Consider the following 25,492-nt stretch of genomic DNA (forward strand, 5'->3'; position numbering starts at 1 on the left):
GCTCTTGAACTAAAGGATCAACAGGATTCAAGAAATCAATTCCATTTCCTAAGCAAGTATGAAACATATCATATAATGAATAGTTAAGTTATTTTCTTCTTCAAAAATATCATCAACGAGTATGTTGTAAAATAATTGTCGAAGAAAACTACGTGGTTTGATGGATCTGGCACATGTTCCAATAAATCAATAACCACTCTTGCACCTACAGGTATACTCCTCATGTTTTTGGTTTCTTTAGTTTGTTTTCCTGCAACAGATATCAAAAGCATAGCAATACCCAAAAGAACTACTTACCATCCAAATTTTGTAACCTAACCTCACTGGTTTCCCCTTGATAAATTGTTTGGCTGGATTATGTCCAAAATACTTCACCATGACTCATCTATTTTGTGAAAAAAAACCCACTGGCAAAATTGTTTTATGAGCATATTCATTATTGGCCTAATTTTGTACATTTGATCTTGACTATTTCCAATTTCATCATTATTGGCCAGATGTGCAAAATCTCTTTATTTCTAGATATTGATCCCTTGATATGGCATTATAAATGAATGAGACACCCAAGTCCTCGTCCGGTGACCAATACATTCTTTCTTGAGAAAGGTAATGATATCCTGTCAAAAGCAAATTTGCAATAAAACTTCGCATTTCTTTGTTGGCAATAGTAAATTCATGATCGTTTTTTTGTCGAGCATATATTATCATTTGTTTGCATATATAGTCTACGATTTCATAACTAAAAAGTTTTTTGGATATTTTGGGTGGGGACAAATATTTTAAGTCATTTTTCATGGCATATAACTCACTTGTAAAACAATGTTCATCAGGTGCAAATTCTGGATATCTCTTTAGCCATTTTGCATTTTCGAAATCAAGATATACCATTGAATCACTACCATTTTTATTTTCTGGAATTTTCTTTCAAGGGTAAAACATCTTCATTGGTATTTTCAAATGAAATTCCACAGAACCATGGAATTTCTTTTGGAAATGAATTATAAGGTCCTGTAAAATGTCTTCATTAACCTCTTCACAATCTGTCAACTCGTCCAAATTTGGAGGTAACATGCAAATTTCAAAAACCCCATCATTAGATTCTTGATTTGCAATGTCTTCGATAGCTTCCTCAAGCCTGGTGTATTTCTTCTTGCCATAAAAAATCTTCAGTTCCATCATCGCTTAGTTTATGATTCACTATAAACAAAAAATAAAACTTATACAGTAGAACTCCGTTAATCCAGACCCTGATGATCCGGACTTTCTGTTAATCTGGACTGGATTTTCAGTCAGGGGAAAAATTATAACTATCAAAAAAATATATATTTCTGTTCACTGACATTTGGGAGGGGGTTTAAAATTTAAAACAATAAAAAAAGATAAGCAATCAATAACAAAGAACACCACGTGCCCAAATTGCAACTAACAAGTTACGAAACTTAAAAAATAAGAATGAAGAGAACATTCTGAAAATTTGTTTTTGATAAGATTGATGATTTTGTGGAAAGGGGAAACACATTTCACCATAATAACCCACAGAATTCCAGCTATTGGTATTATCGCAAATTCAATAAGATTGTGTTTACTATCTGTTTATAATAGATTACACTAACAGAAAAGCCTAATAAACAGGGGACTGCTAATTGTTTTTATTGTTTTATGGTTGTGACCTCCAGACATCTGACTGGACCATGTGGTATGGTTGGAGGCAATCATAGGGTAATCTCGAGTGCTGGCCTATTCAGTTGACAGCTGCAGCTGGCATTGTCTACCCATACACGTGTTAATTTTGAAAGTGGGTTTCAAAATTAAAGCAAAAAAAAAAAAACATTCAAGACTATTTCAAGTAAACTTCTCGAAAATAGTTATTTGTTTTGTGTTGCAATATTTTTGTGTGTTTAAATAATTTTGTGTAATATAATGTTCCACATTAAAACTTTATTGCTTTGTACAGTATTTTATTTACTTACCATGTTCTTTTACTTTTTATCATTTTTACTTTAAAATGTTGTTTTATTAATTTAATATTAAAACCAATTTAGTTAACATTTTGTCATTTAGTAACTTTAAATAAAAACTGGTAAGTTAAAGACAGCTTCCAGTTAATCTGGAGTTAATCAACTAATCCAGACCAAGTGTAGTCCCCGTCACGTCCGGATTAACAGGGTTCTACTGTATACAGTGACGCCTAACACCCCCGTTTGAGGATGGTAAGATATAAACAAAAAAAAATAACTAGAAGAAATGTAATGAATGAAATGTTGTTCATACTTACAACATATATTGTCTCTAAATTTGATTGTAAAACAAAGACAATTAAAAAACACTGTATTAAAAAAGAAATTTGATAACTCCCGTGAGTCACTAGAAAAATAAATCGGCCTCTTGCAATGGTTACAAGATCAGTACTACAGACATCTGGCACTGACGGCAGTATATAAATCATTTCCTGATATTTATAGATAAACAATACAGATAAATATTTCCTGGAATTGCGACAATTTTAAAATAATAACATTTTGAATTAGCGTTCCCATATGAGTACGGCCGGTGCTAATGGATTAATGCATTCTATAATGTTTGTACCAGATAACAATATAAAGTCATATTGAAGCATACAAAAAGAATGCTTCTGTTAAATGTTTTATAGTTCATACAACTGGTGAACTAGAGTATCTTCACTTTAAGTCATCTATTTAACACAGGAAAAGCTAAGTTACTGTAATTTAATGTTGAAAAGCGATTCAAATTGCTATCGAGTCAAGAGGCTTACCTGAATGCAGAACTGTTTCTGTAAGAGCTACAGAATAAACTGGTTCGGCTACTTCTGTTAAGAGCACACGTTTCCCACCAGATCCGAATGAGGTAATGTAAATTCCACTACTTTCAGATGCAAGAAGAAGGGAAGATCTATTTCCGCCAATTGCAGAGGTATTACTTGCTATTTTATAAATCCTTCCTCCATTATATGAGGAACAGTTAACCTCATCAAAAATCAGCCAACATACTTGATGGACTGTAGAATGGACGGTTAGACCTTGGGAAAAATAATGACAAGAATTAAAAAATATTAAAAAAATAAAAATAACACACACACCCACATATGCAACACAGTAATGAAAGATGAAAGAGTACAGCAGATTAAAGATTAAATTGCGATGAAAATCATTTAACCTGAGATAGATTCAACATGTTTTGGGTTTTGAAGGGGAAAGGGGGGAATAGCTGAAATAATACCCTATTAAAACATACCAAAAGATTTTAATTTTAGCAAAATAATTATATAAATAGACCTAGTGCCAATATGTTAAATATAATAATATTTGAATTTTAAGTGTTGAAGGAGGTAATAGACATAATGGAAGCTGGGGAGGAAGGAAAAAATTAACTACTATTCCTTTGACCCCTCTTCAGGGGTCAAAGCTGTGTGATAACTTAAGGATATACTAGAAACATTTTGGTTTTCAAGAAATTTATTACATGATAACCACTGTAGTTGAATATTATAGCAGCAAAAGCTCTTGAATGTAGCCCTAATGTGAATATTACAATAAGTATTAAAAATGACTTAACAGCTTGCAAAATGAAAATATAAACAAAGTAATATATATATATATTATTATTATTAGTATGCATAATAGGTTAGATATTAGCTTATAGTTTAATGAATACTTATGTGCAACGTTAATGCCATTGTAATTATGCCAATTGGACATTATATATGCTTGTATACGTATGTGAGTATAATGTTTAAGTCAATACTAATTTTATATATCAATACATTTACATAAATTATAATATTATGATATAGAACATTCCATCACATGGCCGTCAATCCCCTACTTCTTCGAGGGCTTTGAGTGGATTGACAGCCCATCTGATGTAATGTCTCATACCTACCCGTTTCTGTTGTCCCTATACCAGTTTTTCCTTTTGCTATATTAATTTAACTTTCAAATTTAAAATATTTAATTTACTTATTTTTATTTTATTTTAAATTTTTATAATCGTTCTCTACAGCAAACTGTGATAGGTGACACAAAGCCCAACGGGTAAGTATCCAATATTGTGAAGGTCGCTACTGTCCTGGGAAAGTGGTAGATTAGAAAGGGGTTATTTCCCGCCTTCTAATTGTTATATAGGTAGCGAAGCTTTTTACTGTGCAGTCGCACTTACTTTATACTGTGTCGTGTTGGTGCATTAGCCTCAGGCCCCGATATCCTATGCTAATGTCTGCTGTGGGAGGGGGGTGTTTATTTGGTTGTTGGGTAGTTGGTTTTCTGTTATTTCTTATGATATATGCCAATAATAGGATTTAAGTTTGTCTTATCAAATTGTATTTACATATGTTTTTACTGTTATTTGTATATTTGTTTCTGACTTACCTCGGACTGCGCCGGTAACGCTTTTCTAAGGCATAACAGCGCGTATATGTCCTAAGGTATGGCTATATACATATATACAGCCTCTTACTAGGTGTTATTTTCTAATACTTTTATCTGGGGGGGGGGATTTTTGCTGAGGGTGACGGGGAAATTTTTGCTGACGATGAGCCTCGTCTGAGCGCAAAAAACCGTATAAACATGGGGAATTTTATTAAATGCTATGTTATTTTTAGATTATTTTCAATGAATGTATGTGAGTCAACATACATTAGGGTGGTACATTCTAAGATTTGTTTGTATGGCTGCTTTTATATGATACCTACTGTATTAGGTGGGTATTTTATTTATGTTGGGAGTTTTAATGAATTTTTGAATGGCTACCTTTACGCTATTTACCTTGTTGCATATTTTTAATAACCTGTTTGTTTGATTTCTGATTGTATTTCCATGTATGTGTTTTGCTACATTGCTCTCCCAATGTGTGAGTTTTATTGTATTGAAGTTAAAATGGTCTCTTATCGTAGTGATGTGTATATATTTTGTTATGGTTGATGGTGATTTTGCTGTCTAAGTAGACTGCTTGTTGGTTGTTACGTTCAATGTTAGGTCAGTTGGGTAAATATACTGTGCTACTGTTTCAAAACTGTCATGGTTGATCACAAGTACGTCATAAATAAATCTGTAAAATGTAATATTGTCTGTGATGCTGCTTTCATAGTGGTGCAGGTAAAGATTAGCTATGGAGCATGAACTGCTAGGACCATAGCTATCCCCCTGCATTGCATGTATATCTTATCTCCTATTAGTACATAGTTGCCTTTGACATAGAGTTTGACAAGGTCATTCCAATATTGTTTGCTGCATTTTATGATATTGTGATATTTTTGGTAGTATAGGAGTACTTCTATTAAATTGCCATGTGCTATACTTGTAAATAGGTTTTTGAAGTCGTATGTGTATATATTTTTTATGTTATTGCTTTGTTTTGTGATATTTTTTTATTTCATTAGTATGTCTTTTAATTTATCTTCCATTATCTTACTGGAATACTTTATATAACTATTTTTGCCAGAGGTAATGAATCTTTTTCCTGTTGGCACTTTGTGATATTTTGGTATCCAATATATGTAAGGGTATTGCATTCTGTCTATTTTTATTTTAAGTTTTTTATGCATAGCCAAGATTTTTTTGCTGATGCTGTTTGGTTTGGTGTCTATATGTTTGTATATGTCATTGTGATTCAATTCCTCTTTGATAGCTTCTACGTAGTATTTTTTACATATAATGCTGAAGTTATTATTTGCCTTGTCTGTGCTTGTGATCACAAATTTGTTTTGTATTTCTTTTATTTTGCTATTGAAGTTTCTTAGTTTAATTTGTTTATCTTGTTTATAATTTTTTTTTAGTGCTATGTTTTCTTTGAAACTGTTCAATATGCTTTCAGTGGTGGTGTTTATCCAGTTTTGGAATGATTCTATTGGTTCGTTGTGTTTGTATGAGGCTTTTAATGCAAATTGTAATAGATCTGTGTATGCTGATTTTCTTATGTTTTTCAAATTGACTGGGGTGTTTGGTCTGTACCCTTTTTCATGGTCTCTCTAAGTGCGTGATCTTTGATAATGTTGAGGTCGCCTGTAATTATATGGTTGTAATGTGTATTAATGAAGTCTTTATATTTACTTTCTTGGCAGTAACACAGTTGGTCTTCTTCATTCATTTTATCTATCGTGTTTTTGTAGTTGCAGATTGTTAATCCTATTGGTTTGGTGTAGCTGTATCTAACTTTAATTTGGGTGTTTTTAATGGGTAGGTAATTATTATTATTATTTATGATGTTACTTATGTTTACCTTATCATATGATCGGTTTAGGAATTTGATTAAGCAGTATTCTATTTTGGTGTGGTCGGCATAATTTATGCCTATTCTGAATTTAAATATGTCTTCGAGGGTATTGTTGAGGTGTTTGTTCTGTGTTTTTTGCTTTTGGTATACTTTATTTAGGGCTTTTAGCTTGCTTCTTTTAATTGAGAAAAGAGTATTGTGTATGTTTTTAATATTTATGGGATCAGTGTCCCATTCTATTAGGAGTTTTTCAAAGTCTTTGATATTTAGTGGCTTTTTATGGTTGTCTTTATTATACTCTTGTAATATTTTACCATTTTTATTCCCGTTATTTTGTCAGTTTTTGCTGAGCTGAAAAATGATGTAAGTACATTTATCTGGGCTAGTGTATGTGAAGTTCCTGCAATTGAATCGATTGTTTAATCCATAAGGGTATAGGGATTTATATAGGCGTATGTACATTTCTTCCATGATTTCTCTCTTGGTATTGTTTGCGATAATGGCTAGAATGGCAATGGATGTGTTGGTGAAATTATACTTTTGGAAATGCTTGTATTCAATTTCGTTATTGTATTTGTCTGTTTTGCTCGGTTTGTCATCTTTTGTGGCATTTTCATCGTATTTGTTAATTTGTGAGCGGTGTAGGTTCATACGAAAGTGGAGCTCTGTACTGGTTTGTCCAATGTATTGTATACCACATATTTTACAAGTGATTAAATAAATAAAGTTTTTTGTGACAGAAGGTTGGTCAATTTTCTGTGTTTGTATGGTGTACGTTGCGCATGTATGGACAGGTCTTACAAAGTTTGCTACTACATTTTATGAATTTTAGTGGTCTTATTTGGTGCATGTATATACTATCTTCTTTGTTGTTTAGTCGTATGTGGTTTTTAGTTTCTTTGCTTATTGTATTAATCCCTAGTGGTGTGGCAGCATTGGATGCAATGTGACTGTTTTCAGGAAGAAAATATCATAAGATATCATAGCATAATATCATAAAATATCATAAGAAATAACAGAAAACCAACCAACCACCCAACAACCAAATAAACACCCTCCCCCACAGCAGACATTAGCATAGGATATCGGGGCCTGAGGCTAATGCACCAACACGACACAGTATAAAGAAAGTGCGACTGCGCAGTAAAAAGCTTCGCTACCTATATAACAATTAGAAGGCGGGAAATAACCCCTATCTAATCTACCACTTTCCCAGGACAGTAGCAGTAGGTAACGATCTTCACAATATTGGATACTTACCCGTTGGGCTTTGTGTCACCTATCACAGTTTGATGTAGAGAATGATTATAAAAATTTAAACTAAAATAAAAATAAGTAAATGAAATATTTTAAATTTGAAATGTAAATTTGAAAAATTAAATTTAAAATGTAAATTTGAAAGTTTTATATTAATATAGCAAAAGGCAAAACTGGTATAGGGACAACAGAAATGGGTAGGTATGAGACATTACATCCGATGGGTTGTCAATCCACTCAAAGCCCCCGAAGAAGTAGTGGATTGACGGCCACGTGATGGAATGTTCTATATCATAATATTAGAATTTATGTAAATGTATTGATATATAAAATTAGTATCGACTTAAACATAATTTTAGCTGAAGGTAATGAAAATTCATCAGTAAAGTGTAATGGAAAATTCATTATCATATAGTAATATACTTCTTAAAATTAATATGTATAGGCCATGCTGAATTAAGATAACCTAGTTGGGCTAACTTGATTACCAGATTTGTGTGCACAATAATACTTATATGTCATAGCACCATTAAAAAGGGAAAAAAACACATACACTCACATATATATATATATACAGTAATACCCCGAAGTTACGCGATAGGTGGGTCCGACGAAAATCGCGTAAGTCGGGGTACAACTTTGCATATAAATACATATAAATTTTGCTTAATTGGGACCAAGGACTAACAAAAACACTAGTTTAGAAGAAAAATATTAATATAATTGCAGTTCTTTATACATATTAATAAAAATATGTATTAAAAAAACAAATGACTTACGTAAAAAAGTTATTTCGATGTCGATGGCTTCATAAAATCTAACAAATTCGTCTGACGACACAGCGCCTTCTTTTTTTCACGCAGAATTTCGTCGTAGCAAGCTAATAATTTTTTTATTCCTTGCTTTGTAGCTATAACGCGTTCTTCGTTGGAGTCTTATGTTTTCTAAAATTTTTAAGCCCTTTACAATTGAGCCCTTTTCAATTTTCAACCTGTCAAGTTTGCAATTGTCATGTGCTTTTCGCTGTTGCTTCATTTAGGCCTGTAGCACGTGCAATATCACATGGTCTTTCATTTCGCTCAAAGCGTTTCGCAATTTCATATTTTTTCTCTATCGACAGAGGCAGACTGGCCATAAGCCTTGCCGGGGAAACCCCGGTGGGCCAGTGTGATTTTGGCCATAAACCATAGTATGAGGCCACTATAAATTTTCCCGGGTAAGAATTTTTGATCCAGTCCGCCTCTGTTTATCGACAATTGCTTTTCTTTTTCTGTCTGAATCTGCAGTGTCTTCACCAAGACGCTTCCTTTTCACACCTTTTAAGTATTTTACTCATTTTTAGGGAATAAAGCACAATTACAAAACGAGGAGGCACGCTTGATACGCATAAACAAAGCTGCGCGCATGTAGCAACTGAATAAACAACACCATAAAGGCAGAGATACACTATTAACACCTCACATTTCTAGGGGTTACTACCATAAAACAATAAAAATCGCGTTTCTGCTAGTGAAATCTGTTATAAACTGGTAGTAAACTCGATCTAATTGCATTTGCGATTATACCGATAGCTGGAATTGTGTTGGTTTTTACGTTATTATGGTGAAATGTGTTTCCCCTTCACTGATATAAAAAACATAAAAGCAGCAAAGTTGAATTTTGTTCATCTTTCGCTCTCATTCTCCGCCGTCGCACCGTATATCGATAACATATGAAAAACGACCTTGAAGATAGTGGGCGGCAGCGTTGCCAAACGAAAAAATCAAGAACCGTGTAACTCTGAGTTCGCGTAAGTCGGGGTATTACTGTATATATAAGCAATATACAGTAAAAGTTAGAGTATGTTTAAAGAAAAAAAGTTTGTTTAGAGATGGCGGTTTACAGATTCCTTGGAAATGCAGTGCACACAAAGCAAAAAAGGAGAAAGTATACACATCTTCAGTATCATCACTCTAACAATGCAGAACAAAATTTTTGTGATTATTATCTGCACAAGAACAGATAATAATCACAGAAAAATAAGTGTATAGTTGTGGAAAAGCTCAGAAGCCGAGACCACAGCCCATCCTTGAAAATAAAAGCCTGGCTTAGTGACTGGCCCATTCATAATTACAGGTGTTAATAATATTAGTCATAATCTAAAATAGTGTTATATGCTGCAAGCACTACACCTGTTGCTAAATATGCATTGAAAATTTTGAAATTTAATGTCTATACAAACTATATAATGTTAAGGGGTGATTGTCCCCTTCTATAAAGCAATGGTCAAGGCCACACCTTGAGTACTGTATACAGGTCTGGAGGCATCATTTTAGGAAATGATGTAAAGCTGCTGAAATGAGTACAGAGAAGGGCAAGAAGATTGGAAAGTGGAAAAAAGGGTTGCTGTTACCAAGAAAGGTTTAAGTTCTCCAAATTGCAGCTTCTGAAGACTAGGTGTATAAGGCCTTGAACGGATTGAGCAAGTTCAATGCTAATGGGGTTCCTCCTCTTGCTCAGATCACTCACCTGAGAGGGCATAAATTCAAATTGAGGAAATATAATTGTACAATAGATGTGCGGAAATTCACCTTTAGCCAATGGCTGGTTAATAGCTGGAACAAACTTCAATCTGTTGTAGTGGAGATCAGCAACTTAAATAAGTTCAAGCCAGAACTAGACAAACTTTTGGAGTGAATCAATGGGTGAAATAAAGTTTTTTTTTTTTTTTTTTTTTTTTTTGCTGATGCTTGCTTGCTGATAAGCTTGCATCACATGCCCTACTAATGTAATGCTAACTGCTGATGTTTGATCACAGACATAGATGCATTACTGCAATGTAGCAGGCAACAGGTAGGATTTTAAATATACAGTAAACCCTCGATTTAACGGACTAATGCTGAAAGTCCATTAAATCGAATGGGGGGGGCATTTTTTTATGTGCAGTTTACTTAATGTAAAAAAAAAAAAAAAAAAAAGCTTTAATACAATATATACAGTACTGTACAATATAAAATTACGTTGCAATTTGGCCTTTGATTTACAGATATCAGAAACTGTTTTTTTACACCGTAAATTTCACAAACAAGTGCTACCGAGACACCTTGTTCTAATTTCTCAATTAGCTCTAACTTCTGTGCTACATTTAAGTTCACATGCTTTCTTTTAACTCCTCTATCACTTGATGCCATTTTAAATTGTAAGGATTGCAAAATTATTTAATAAATAAAGTCACAATTCAGAAATCACAGAAACACTCTGTATACAACTTGACCGCATGATAGCTTGAGGCAGACTGAGGCCGAAAAAAGCGATTCGGTAGATCTGCGTGTCCGAGTCACGTTCAGCTCACAAGTCACCGCCTGCTCTTATCTATTATCTGTAATCTGGGAAAACAGCTATTTGAACACGTTTTCAGAAAGAATAAAAAACAATTTCCTGAATTTGATTATAAAAATAAAAGTAGGTAATTGTCAAAACAATAATAGAAATAGGTAATTATTATTAATTTTTAATTAATAATAACACTGAAGTTTTGTATAAATTAAAAAAAAATAATATGGTCGAGATTAATATGTACATTACTGTATTATTATTTGTCCGTCCGTTAAAAAAAATCCGAAATCCATTATATCGGGGTCTGTTAAACCGAGGGTTTACTATATTCATTATTCATCAGATGGACTATACTACTACTTTGTGTTCTACTACACAAAGCACAATAAGTGTACTACTGGTCATGTACCAAACTATTTATTATTTTTATTATTATTAACTACACATTGTTGAATAGTGAAGATCAATTTTTTTGTTGCTGGCAATATTTTTTAGAACAGTAATTTAAAAGCATACATGGTAGGGGGCTAGAAAGTAGTAAACTTAAAAGTATTTTTAAGTACTGGCTACAAATTAAAAATTAAGCTAAAAGAAATCAAATTTTAATCAAAAATTAAAAATAAAATAAGATGACTATAAAATCCAAATCACTGTCTGGAACATACGTGATGATTGTGAGACAGATCAACTGCTGATACCAACAAAGTATCCGACTATCAAGTCATGTTTGTTGTGTTGGTATCAAGTTTGGCATTCTGTTGTCATGTGACTAGCCTCTTAGCAATCACTAGTAAAGAAGCATCTCATCAGTTTCTATTCCTACCACAACAAGGCATGCTATAGTGTTTAAAAGATCTGGGTTTCCTCCAGTCAACCTGCTGACTGAAAGGGCACTGAACAGTATCGCCTCTTAGACAGTGGCAATTATCCTCCGTGCTTGGAAACTCATGGCTGGTGCATGACAATTACCAGTTCAGCCTTGAAGTTTAGGTGCTTGAGTACCTCACCGAAGAGCCTGCTCCTAAGGAGGTTTGCCTGATTCTGTCTGGCAACATCATTAGTAGAAGATACTGACTAGCATGGCAATGGTTGTTGCTTCAATCTGCAGTGACATGTACTACCTACCAGAAGTATATCTGCTTCCCGGAAAGGGGGACCTTCTAGGTGGAGACAATGACAGCAAACTGCTGCTGTGGTGGTGTGCTGATGGCTACTATAGTCCTGACTCAAGAGCCTGAGCATGGGGTTCTTCCTCAGGATGGGTGTATAACCTTGTCAGACAACTGCACTTGGCAATTGATGCCAATCTTCAGGACTAACCATTCCTGGTGCCAGGGCAGTGGACTGATAGTTCACTCAACTCAGAGCTGTCCGTTAATATTATGAATGACAATTTTTTATTTACAATCCATATATGCTTCTGCCTGGCTACGGTTGCTGGGAAGTAACAAGTGGTGTATTGCATTCAAAGTTACAGGTTTGTAAAGGAGGAAGACGGTACATGTAGTTCTCGACTTTACGAGTTAATTCCTTCCTAGCGTGTGCTTGCAAAGCGAAAACTCAAAGCGGGAATTTATTTCCCATGGACAATGTTAAAAATAGTGGTTACATTATCAACAATGAAATTAGTTAGCTAATTAGTTTATGATTAAACAATAATTGATTTATCCAAAGAAATGAAAACGTAGCCTGTAAAATCAAGCAAATTATAATAATAATAAAGAAATTATTTATGACTTACAAATCTTAAAGAATGTTTATTCTTCGTTATCATCATCGACTAATGTACACTCGTTGATCACTCATTATTGGCTTGGTACTCATTGGTTTGTTTGTTGCACAGGGAGTCTTCTTCAGAAATGCTTCAAAAGGCATTTATTTCCAAGATAATCTTATCTTTTCTTTATAAATTTCAATAGCATGCATAAGCATTTTTTATTGGAATGCACAAATTGCAACTAACACGATTTGGGTGGAGTAACAAGTTTACAAAGTTTTAAAAAAACAAAGGAATGAAGAGAAGATGCTGAAATTTTATTTACTTAAATCGTTTTTTATACGATTTAAGATTTCAGTAAAGGGCAAACACATTTCACCATAATAACATAAAAACCCACACAATTCCAGCTATTGGTATTTTCGAAAATGCAATACGATCAAGTTTACTACCTGTTTATAATTGCTTGCAATAGCAGAAAAGTCCAATAAACTGGAAAGTGAAAATTGTTTTTATTGTTTTTTGGTCGGAACTTCCAGAAATGTGCTTTAGAAAAATATCACAAAGCTGTTCAAAATTGGTTTTTATATCATATGATAATGATGAAAGTGTAGTGCATTTAATGATTTGAATTGGTAACTAATACAATTTACACTATAAAAAAGACCTTTTAGGGAGTTATATGGCGAAAATTTGAACTTCAAGGTAGTGGAATGAATTACCAACAAAACAATGTCTTATTGGGTTCACATTATGGTATTTTTGCAATACAATAGTAATGGATTACTATTGTAAAGCAGGGTACGCTGCATGTTATAGCTATGCCCGTGGTTTGAAATGAGATATTTATGAATGTTTAACATTCATAAATATCTCATTTGTTCATATTTTAATGTTCATATTTTCGATTTTGTTGATACTTGATACTTGGGGGGGGGGGACTCGTAAACCCAGGAACTCATAAAGTGAGAACTGCCTGTACCTTGTTTATCATTGAAGTATTCAGGTAGTATAGGCATATTCTTCACAGGCTAAATATAATGGAAAGTGAAATTCTTTGAACACCAGTTTATATAATTCAGATGCCAAGGAGGCATCTGAATTATATACACTGTGTTCAAAGAAAGTGCACCACGCCTTAAAATTGTAATTGTCATCCGAATAATGTAAGTATATGGCAATACTTCTTACAGATTGCATCAGATAAGATTGATATGTGTAGGTGATGATGTAATATTGCATCAACTATTACTTTCAGCTATATAAGCACGCTCTGCAAGAGTTGCAGTCATTCGTTGCTTGTGTCAGGATGGTGAGTTACGTGTAGTTGACGCCACGAAGAAAGAGTGCTATTGCAGCTTAATGTGGGGAAGGATGTTCTTCCCATCATATTGCTTATAGTGTCTTGTAATCAGTCAACATTGAATAGATTTCTTTCCAAACTCAAGAATACAGGTTCTGTTGATAGGAAAAAAGGAACCGGACCCAAATGAGGCTCTAAGCCAAAACAGGAGCGTGTTTTGAAGCGATTATGTCTTAAAAACTGTAAAGCTTCTTCATCTGAGCTGAAAAGAGAATGCAGGAGTGGTAGCAAGTGCAGTAACAGTCAGAATACACCTCTTCAAAAATGGACTTGTAGCCCGTTGTCCTAAGAAGCCCCTCCTCACACAAAAAATGAAAAAGGCCCGATTAATTTGGTGTAAGGAGCATGTCAAATGGACCCCCGAGCAGTGGAAGTCAGTTATTTCTTGGAGGAGAAGAAATTCAACCTGCATGGTTCTGATGGGGGAGAAACGATTCGCTGGTGAAGAAGACCATCCAGACTGTATGGTGTCTACAGTGAAATTTCCCACCAAATGATATGGGAGTGCATTTCGTATCACCTGCAGTTTATTTTAATTTATTTTTTTTTTGGTAGTTGTTGGCGCATCGGCTTCTGTGGCCATAATGCACCTCCCAAGGTTTTTGCAGTACTTTGATCCAAGCCCGAGGCAGGATTTGAACCTGCGACCTTTGGGTTGCCAGGCAGGCACTTGAACCACCCGGCTAGTCCAGTCAGCCTGCAGTTTATAAAAGATTCCGTAAATGCCAATGGATACCTGGCTATATTGGAAGGCAAATTGCTGCCAACCATTAGACTATTTCAACCTGCCAAGTAACTCATCTTTCAGGACGGCTCTGCTCCTTGTCATCAGGTCATCAGGTGAAAAAAGTGTAAGTAGGCACTTTTGTAGTTATTTTAGCTCCATTTTTGCATTAGAGGTTCAACAGTGATGTGCTTACATTTGTTACAAGTGAACAAATAGTTGGAAGAATGGTCCACTACAACTGTTAGCTGGCCAGGAAACAGCCTGGACCTGAATCCTATAGAGAACTGTTGGCATCATGTGGAATCTGCAGTTGCCAGAAAGAAACCAAAGACCCTTCGTGAACTTCAAGAAGCTATAATTCGTGTTTGGAACCATGAACTATCAGTTGATTATCTTCAGAAATTGATTTTGTCAATGCCTTGACGGTGTGCTGCTGTTATCAGGGCCAGAGGCAGTTCAACTAAATATTAGTTTGCACCTGGTGAACTTTTCATTTTGTTTTCCATTTAAAATGATAAACTGAAGCAAACTGAGGGCTTCTGATAACATTTCAACCATAATTGTCATGTTTACCAAAACTGTTGTATAAAGGTTGCAAATGCTCATTTTGGAATATTTTGAGAGCACCTGTCAAATATTACTTAGCTTTGCCTTAACTATTAATAAATATTTTTTGTTTATATTTCTGTTTGTGATGCTAGTCGTTAATGTAACACACCATCGCAAAAAAGGGTTAGAAATGTGAAATTCCTAGGTGATACACTTTCTTTAAACACCAGTGTATATTCACTCTTCAGTATAATTTGTCAGAAACAGTGCCTGTAAAAAAAGAAAAAAAAAAAAAGAAAAAGAAAAAAAAAAAAAGTCAGTGGCTATAATGAGCCTGCTAAGTAAAGAATTAATATATTTTATCGGTGCACTTGTCACAATAAACTGTGTGCATCTTGTCAGATCCTATTTATTGTGACAATTCTGTTTTAACTTGGTATTCTTTAAAAAGGTTTACAAAAACTTAGCAAAGGCTCCGTTTCAAGTCTATAACAGTGAGTTATTCATTTAATACACTAAACGCAAGGTTTTTTTTGTGAATAATATGCATATGTATATTTCATTTATAGTGTTATTTGTTGCTTCACTTTTATTAAAGTGATTATACAGAGTGGGGTGTGGCACACAGAATACAATTAACTGGTATAAGATATGCTCAAATCCACTTAACAATGAAAATAAGTGGTAGACAATTATAAGACATTGCAGTTATAACAGGAGCTTTAACATCATTACTTCAACTGTTAAATGTCTTCATTAACAAATTATTTAAGGATCACATTCATAATGAAAGCAAAGAAAACCTAAGTTTGGTGTAAGTGGATTAGCATATAGGAAGCAATCAGTAAGGAGGCTGATAAACTCTTTCAAAAAATGTGAAATATCAAAATTCCTTAAACAGGCCAGATGATTTTAGTAAGAGAAAAGATACTACTACTAAAGCTTGTGTAACCTTGAAAGCAGCCTGGGCTTCTCATATTCTACAAAGTGCAAGCCTCAATGAATTCCATAAACTGTTTTTGTCTGATGAAGATGTATAATTATACTGCTATTAATCCAGCAACAGTAATGCTATCAATCATTACATTAATGGCAGCTCCAGGCCAGACAGACAGATTTTTATTTTTTTTTCTGATTAAAGTGTTTCGGTTTTCATAAATTCTGCTTGTTGTATACCAATAATATACCTTTTACCTTTTAAAGAGTGACTGACTGACTGAAAGAGAGAGACTGTGTGTGTGTGTGTGTGATTTACTTTTTTTTTTTTACATCATTAGTAATAAATAAAAACTTTTATTACTTCAGATAAAAATAAACATTTTCCAAGTCTATAAATCTCTTAAGAATGTGAAAATTCAAACTTATAAAAAAATATAACACATTTATATGCTTTGTCAGATGCATATAAATGTTTTAAGCCACATTTATATTATATGTGTGTTAAATGTCACACACGTGTGATGCATTAAGCCACATGCATTTAATTCAAGATTATGAGCATTTTGGCATATGGTGACATTAGGATTTTAAACAATTTTTAATGATTGCGAGGTGGTTTATAATATGTATTTTTGATTTAGATCCCTAGGATCAATGATAAGGAGATAGATAAAAAAATTATCTCACTGATTACTGATTTATGCAGCTGAGGATTCTATCATCTTGTGTTATACTTGATACTCATGCAGAGTGGCTGAAGGGGTTTAATTTAAAAAAATTTTCTTCCACCATATATATATATATATATATATATATATATATATCAAGTATACATAGTGGAACATGTTTATCTTAATATAACCAAGCTGAAGACATACCTTGTGTGTGTGTTAAGTCATAGCCATCCAAACTCTTTTCTGTTATTACTTTCCGCAAACTGCCATCTAATCTAGAGGATTCAATCATCAAAGTATCTTGATGATTTTTTCCACTCTTAATATGCGACCAAAACAACAGCCTAGGAGAAAGAGATTGACGTATTATTTTAATTCGACTAATTATGCAAACTTTTAATCCAATATTATTTTCAGAAATAAGTTCAACGCAGATAATTGTTCTTCATTACCAATACTAATTAATTCAGCAGTAACATGATTTACAATTACTGTTATTTCTTTTTATTTAATCGTTTGCACATCATTTTAAAAATATATTTAGGATGAAAAACATTTTTTTCTAAAATCATGAGCTATTTTCTAGGAATTTCAAGTCAAAAGATATTTTTTAAGCTAAACAAAGCTGAATTTATATATAATTTTTTACTATATAAAACATTTAAAAACAAAAGCTTTAATCATGCAACATAAATTGATGCCAACTAGAAAAATCTAATCTTTTTACATTTTAGCACTTTTAACAAGAAAAAACAAAAATAAAATTTCTTCACCAGAAAAAACAGATTTTTTTAAATCCAGTCTTTGGACTCTAAATTAAATTTCACTTTAACAAGTTAATTCCTGTACTTTAATATAAAATGTACACAACATATACATTTTATATTAAGATAAGAAGCTTACCAGTGCAGTATACTTTCAAACATTACCATACCTACAATTTTTGTCAATGATTTCTGTATGCACTATCTGGTAGGCATCACTAACCGATTATGATTACTTTCAAATCAAGCATTTACATGCGGATACTTGAAGATGCATAGCATCTGCATTGGGAAATCATACATTTTTTATTATTAATGTTATTTTTTTTTTGCTACTTTTCTTTTTTTTACTCTGCAGCATATGCATCCATAACAAGAGTTGCAATTATGTGAATTCTTTACGATTCCACATTTCTTTGGGGATGTGAATAAAAAAGTAAAATTTAAAGATGTCATATACAGTATAACAATACTACATGCAATAATAACTATCAAATTTTCGTAATAACAATGCTGAAATGTAGGGTTTCAGAAGTCTTTTCAAATTAGACAAGTTGTTCACAAGTTGCAGGATCAAGTTCAGATTTATTTCAAATAATCCGATACTGAATAATAAGGACATACATAAACACTAAACTTAAATAGTATTAAGTATTTAAGTATTTTGTCTTCAGGCTAATTTTTCTTTATTCCAAATGAATTTATTTAAATTAACTATTTAAATAATAACTAACTAATAACTATTGCTTATTTCCATTGCTGTGATTGGAGATAAATACCCAATTTTTGGGTATTCATCCCCAATCAAAATCTTCTTGCTATCAACTTTAATTTTTTTTTTGGTTCTGTATTTGATTTTCATATCAAATTCTCTACAAACTTTATCTATTTTATTTAGATTCCTGAAGACTTTGCACACTAATATCATTGAACAAGTTTTGGGTCATATCTTGTTACGGGCATGAAAGTAAGTTTACTTTATAGAATTTGGGGTGCAAAACACGGAAATAGTGCTTAAAATAGCATATTGGCTCTTGTTTTCAAAAAGAGTAGCTTTCTATACATTCATACAAGGTATTTTTTTTATTTATATGGCAGTAAGATTTAGCTATGAACATACCTGTATCAAAGAACATTTCACCTTTTGCTTGTATTTAGCCTCAGGAGCATCCCTTTTCACCATTCAACAATAATCAGCTAACATGGTGGCACTCATTTGCTTTTGTCTCTTTGTTCCATTGATGGAAGTGCTCACCATGCTTGTCGCTGATGGCACCACAGTTTAGCAGGTAGAAATCCAGGTGTGAATGCAAGAAATGAATCTTCAATGAGATGTTGCACCCCGGTATCTTGTAAGAAGTAATGAGATCTTCCACAAGCTGCCTGTAGTTGCCAGGTTTAACATTTCCAAGAAAGTCAGTTGAAACATTTCGAAGGCTTTCCACACTGATTTCTTGCTATCACTAAGAACATATTTGAACTATTCACCTTTGAAACGTTGCTTATTTGTGGACCAATGAAACAGCCTGCCTTAATCTTCTCTGTACCAAGTCTTGGGTCTTGGGAATATCTCTTGCAATTATTTCTCTTGAATATTTCCTGGTCCTTGAGGTTGTCACAGACATTCTCTCAGATATGCCATACAAGCTGTACTTGCTAACTAGGAGTCTAAAACATTGATGAAACTGATATTTAGGTGACATTCAAGTCAGGTGGACCCAATTTTGGCAAAGTCTGGATGATCTGTGACAGCCAAATCCTCTGCTTGCACCTTCATGATGGTGAGACTGTTAGTAATCCTGGGTATAACCTCCATGCACAAGCACAATGTGGGTGACCCAGGTGTGAACCAATGTAAGCAGGGGTTGATGTTTGTTTGTTTGTTGTTTGGTTTTTAGGAGCATTAGCAACTAAGGCCATATTGCTCCGGGATATGCGGTGGTCATTCCCTGACCTTTCCGCATCCTCCGTATTTGGTGGTGACGGGCTTTACGATTGCACCCCGGTCTAATCAAGAAGCGTGTGCTACGCACTGCTGCTCCTTCCCACCTGGCTACGGAGGCGCCGCAGGGGTTGATGTGTGATGCCAACACCACATGGAGGAATGGCACCCCTCTGTATTACCAGGCAATACTAGGTAGTAGTTGACTCTCATCAACTGGTGCAATACCACCACTTTGCTTATTGGAGGCTTGAAGTGGTGGAACCCATGTTTAGTCTCCAGAGCTAAGTTCCGGTCAACCCTTCCCCATCTCTTCCATCATACAGTATGACTGATGACTTTTGTGGTTATGATGAACATCATGGCAACATCCAATCTTCCTTACATTTCTAGGGTACAGCTCTAAAATGGTATTTGCAGACCGGCCGCTAGTTAGTATACTGCACCAAACCTATTGGTAACTCTTTAGGAGGCTTCCGGATCAGCTAATGTATAATCTTGCTACCTCTACTCTTCCAGATAGTGACTGGAAGGAGTCCGAGTAGTGTGTATGTGGGGGGCATTGTCAAGGCCATGTTATGTCAAGGATCTGGGTATATTCTTACCATGTGTACGCCATATCCAAAAATTTCATTACTTCATACAGCATGTCACCCCCACTTTTTCTTACTATTGAATACACCACAAATTGTCAAACTAATAAGGTAAGCTTATCTGCGAAAAGATATAAACCTTCCAAACACTTCCTAATTCATTTCACAAATATACATGGTCTCAATTCTAATCTCAACAATATCCATTTCCACTTGCAGTCTGCCAAACCCCCATGTACTTTTTTCTGACAGAATCTCAGTTATCGGTTGATTCAACTACTGCTCATCTCAGTTGCTCAAACTATTCTCAGTATGATTCCTTTCGCCTCAAAGGTGGTACTTGCGCATATGCCCATTCCGATATTCCCTGTCCGAGACTTGGTAATTTGGAATCTCCTCTTTTCAATCTTCTCTGGCTTCAAATCTCTCTACCTCATTCTGTCAAATTCATCTGTTGTCTCTACTATTCTCCCTACTCTCACTGCCCCTCTGTATAAGGCAATGGTCAGGCCACGCCTTGTGTACTGCATACAAGTTTGAAGGCCTAATTTTAGGAAGGATGCAGATTTGCTTGAGCGTGTAGAGAGAAGGGCAACAAGATTGGTGAGGGGAATGAAGGGATCCTCTTACCAAGAGAGGCTTAATTTCTGCAAATTGCAGTGGCTGGAGACTAGGCATCTGCGAGGTGATCTGATTGAGGTGTATAAGGCCTTGAATGGATTGAGCATGCTGAATTCTGATGGGATCCTTCCACTTGTTCAGATTACGAATCTAAGGGGGCATAAATTCATATTAAGAAAAGACAGATGTAGAATAGATGAGCAGAAATTTGCCTTTAGCCAGTGGGCGGTTAATTGCTGGAACAAACTTCCATCTGTCGTTGTGGAAGTTGATAGGTTAAATAAATTTAAGGAAAAAGTGGACAGGCATTTGGAGGGAATGGTGTGATTTTTTTTTTTGGCTGATGCTGCTCATACACTTGCTTTCTTGCATCACATACCATTAACAAACTTAGCGAATCAGAATTAGGCACATTTGAGGCGACAACTTATCACATGATGCAGAGCGAGGCGACAGTTGCCGATCACATGAGAGTGTGGAGGTACTGAAACTGCAGTGTTGCTATGCATTTTGCCAACAGCCATAGTTGATAATGTAGAGTAACTCGCTAATATGAGAGCCCAACTGTAATTCGAAAACAAGAGCCAATCGACAAATTTTAATGTGATTTTCGTGTTCACCAGCATAAAATTAGTCGAGATTGGGTATTTTCGTTTTCCCAACATTTTATGTGTTGACCAGTGTATTAAACAGCACATCATGATCTGCATGTAATAAACCTTATGCCACTCTCCAATGCATCTTTCAATCCTGAAATTTGCAAATTTGCCTATTTAATACAAACTTTTCCCCCTTCAAAGATCATTCTTTATGCCATATTTTTCTAAAATTTGAAAGAGCAGGTATTTTATCACATGCTTTTTCAAGATCAACAAATACTAAATACAAGTTTGTATGTTCCGATAACTTTTCTGTAATTTGTCTTAGTCTGAACGTGTGATCACAGTATTTTTTGCTTGGGCTAAAACTGACTGTTCTTTAACAAAGTTATATTCAACACACTTCTTTCTCTCTTCTCTAAGATGCTTGCAGTAATTTTAGTATAATTAAGAATAAAACTCCTTAGTAATTTCTACATTCAACTTAATTTCACTTTTTATATATTGTATACAACTAATGTCATCATGGTCTAATCTTCTGGAATTTGTCCATGGAATGCTCCACTGCATTATTTCAGTGATGGGGGAGGCAAAAAAGGGAACAGTAAAGAAAAGTAGGAGGGCCCCTTCTCCTTGTTTAAACTACTAAGTTAGGGGAGAAAAACATTAGAAAGAACAAATATAGTACAGTGGATCCCCCACTTTACAATTGGTTCACTGCACGATCAAATCACTTTACGACAGACTACACTTTATTACCTTACCAATTAACAAAATTAAATGATATGTGAAATCAGAAGAATATTTTCCACGGGTTAACAAAATAAAAATAAATTTATGCTTACATACATAGGTTAATTAATACTGTAATATATTACGTACATACAGACTAACTAATTGATATTTCTGTTCACTGACTTTTTTGTTTTAAATTTTACAACAGTAAAAAAGATAAACAATCAATAACAAAGACCATGGCATGCACAAATTGTAATTAACATGATTTGCACAAGTGAAATACGGAGTAACAAGTTTACGAAGCTTAAAAAATAGGAATGAAGAAAAGATTCTGAAAATTTATGTTTTTTATATGACTGAAGATTTCATGCAAGGGGAAACACATTTCACCATAATAATATAAAAACCCACAGCTATTTACAGCTATAATATTATGATAGAATGTAATAAGATCAAGTTTATAGATGCAATAAGAGTTTACTACCCATTTATAACAGATTGCACTAACAGAAAAGCCCAATAAATAGGAAACTACAAATTGTTTTTATTGTTTTATGGTAGTGACCTCCAGAAATGTGCTTTAGAAAAATATCACAATGGGTGTTCAAAACTGATTCTTATAACCAAACATATAATAACAATTAAAGTGTAGTGCATTAATGATTTGAATTGGCTTTTTGAAATTTTATTCTATAAAGCAGTTGTCTACAAACAGTAACCATGTTAACCGGCACCAACCATTGTCTCTGGCTGTACCACATGGCCCTTTTTCTCCCAACAGCAGTGTTTGTAAAACGTGTTGGCAGTGTGTTTTGTTTTTGCATCCTTTAGTTAAAGTGATTTTTTGTGTTGCACTGATTTGGAAAATTTACTAAATATGGTATTCAGTATTCTATATAAAACTAATACAATTTCCATTATAAAAATCACTTTTTAGAGGGATAAATAGCTTAGTTATATAGCAAAAATTTCAACTTCTGAGGTCTTGGAATGAACTACCAAAAAACAATGTGTTATTGGGTTCACATTACAATATTTTCATGGGTGAAAATATTGTAATGTGAACTGTTGTAAGGTGTCACTAGAACGGATTAATATCCTAAAGTGGGGGGGGGGGGTCTGCTTTTTTTGAAGAAAACTACTATTATTAAATTTTTCACTTGGAAATTTGGATGCACGACTGTCTGTCCTCTAGTTGAGGTCCTGAATAAACAAACAGTTTTGTTTGGGGGGGAGGGGCACAAGTTTTAGTCTAATTATTAAAATTAAGCCATCATTAACCTGTTTTAATTCTACTAAGATTACTGTTATATGAATATTAACTGATCTATTAGTTGATCAGTTGCAAATTGCAAGAATTTCACCATTTTCTACTTAAGCTTTGCTGGAATGTCTCTCTAACATTAAAGTATTGTCAAAAACCAGAAAATGGCCTCTTTCTAAGTAATGTGCAATTAATTCAGATCCTTTTTCAAAAGAATTTCTATTTCTCTTATTATGTGCTTATATTTAATGATCTCTTACATTTCTGCAACAAGTGTATAAAGGCACTCTAGTACTTAAAAAAAAAAAAAAAAAAAAAAAAAAGGTTGCGATATAAAATCAACTTTTTTTTTTTTTTTACAAGGAATAGCATAAACTACATTAGTTTCCTGTTTAAAATCAACATTTTTAATTGCTTCTTCCATATTCTTTAAATTAATAAATAATTTTTTTAGAACTGAAAAATGGCAAATTTAGGCTATTTGGAATATATTTTTTTCAGAGATAAGGAAAAGGTTTCAGTATATAGAAAACAAGTCCCGCAACTACTTTAAAATTTCTTTTTTTAATACAAAGATATATGCTCTATTTGGCAATATTCAGTGGTTTGTATAAGCCAACATGGTTGGCTTATACAAAGGATATTCTGCATAACATGGTTTTTGAAATCTTTCTATAAGAAGATATATTTTCTGATTTAAATCATTTTCCAAGGATGAATACTTAAAAGCATTTGTAAACTGGACTATAATGATAGATTTCTTATGCAATATAGGACCATAACTATGGAAAAGGAAATTATCCTTATTTATAATTTTGGACTGGTTTACAGTAAAACTGTACCAATATTCTAATGTGAGTTGTATTTGTTCTAGTTTACATTTATAAGGTCTTGAGGATAGTACCAACTGTCATTTCATATCAGGGAGACAATAGGATATCTCTGTTTTACTCTGAGCTCCAATTTACTATGTGCAATGATCCCGACTTTGCACATGGGGTATACAGAGGTCACTAATAGCCCCATGAAGGTGCAAGCAGATGATCTGGTTGTTGCAAAATGACCTGATTTTGTTGAAATTCAGCCTACTTGACCCACATGCGGAATCTGAAATTATTAGTGTTTTAGCCTCCCAGACAGCAGCACCCCTAGCTACTTGGAAGAATGTCTGGAACAATACCTTGCACTATATGGCCTATGCTAAAACTAACATACTGCCAGATCCGCACCACACACTGTGTGTGGGGGGGGGGGGAGTCCACAGAGCCTGATGGGCAGTTTGGTATGGTTCTTAAAGATCATATTGGGAGGGGGGCTTTGGGCAATATGGCTGGGGAGGCCAAGAATTTATAGTTTTTGTCTCTACATAAGTATGGCTAATGCAATATTAAAAATATTGTATTCAAATTTCTGTAGTGTTTATGCAAGTAGTTACCTATATTGAAATATAGCAAAAGCTTAATAGTTCAGTACCTGCCTCTTAAACCATTTATCACAAAATTCATATAAACAAATTTATAAAATTTTGTGATAAATGGTTTAAGAGGTAGGTACTGAACTATTAAGTTTTTGCTATATTTCAATATATGATTATACCAATAGTACTTTTAAGTCATAACTATAAACTTTACTAGCAAGTAGTTACCTTCAATGCTATATGCAAACAGGATGCGTAAATGCTATTTGTCACCATATGACAATACATGAACAGTAATATTTGGGAAAATATTTAACTACCTTGTTAACAAGCCCATTTACTTTATTTTCAGAAATATTTTTAGCTGTCCTTATAACACTGTGGGGGAGAGAGAAAAAAAAAAAAAAGAAATCTTGGAATATTTTTTTTTGCAACTACATGAAATTTGAAATTTACGATAGTAAAATGTATAAAATACACTGAAAAATGTATAAAATAACTGAAAATGCTTAAAAGGTTACCCAGGTGAATCATTAATCTTAATTGAGATGTAAGTTTATAGGCAGTATAATGGGATATTTCTTTTGAAATGTTTCAGTAATCATTCAGTCTAAAATAAGCAACTTATTAAAATTTTAAAACATTTCACTTTATGCAACTTTTGATGTTGCCTCCACCTTAAACAAAAAAAAGAGTAGCTCATTCTATAAAGCAATTATTAAATGCATGTTCTGAAGCAAAGTATAGTAATTAGTCTTTAAACTGTAAATACATGCAGTTTTTTC

At 33.8% G+C, this 25,492-nt stretch overlaps 1 protein-coding gene across 1 annotated transcript in view; it reads right to left on the bottom strand.

Annotated features, from left to right (window-relative positions):
* Positions 1-25,492, bottom strand: part of LOC150075770 (prolow-density lipoprotein receptor-related protein 1-like) — a 308,354-nt gene that overhangs the window by 161,600 nt on the left and 121,262 nt on the right. The window contains exons 12-13 of the mRNA XM_090387878.1: positions 16,974-17,113; positions 2,774-3,037 (exon numbers count right to left, since the gene is read on the bottom strand). Coding sequence (XP_090244004.1) covers positions 2,774-3,037; positions 16,974-17,113 — 404 coding nt within the window. The remainder of the gene's footprint in view (positions 1-2,773; positions 3,038-16,973; positions 17,114-25,492) is intronic.

This window comes from Mastigoproctus giganteus, chromosome 13 (genome assembly GCF_048544385.1).
Source record: "Mastigoproctus giganteus isolate SK-2022 chromosome 13, ASM4854438v1, whole genome shotgun sequence".
Lineage (NCBI taxonomy): Eukaryota > Metazoa > Arthropoda > Arachnida > Uropygi > Thelyphonidae > Mastigoproctus > Mastigoproctus giganteus.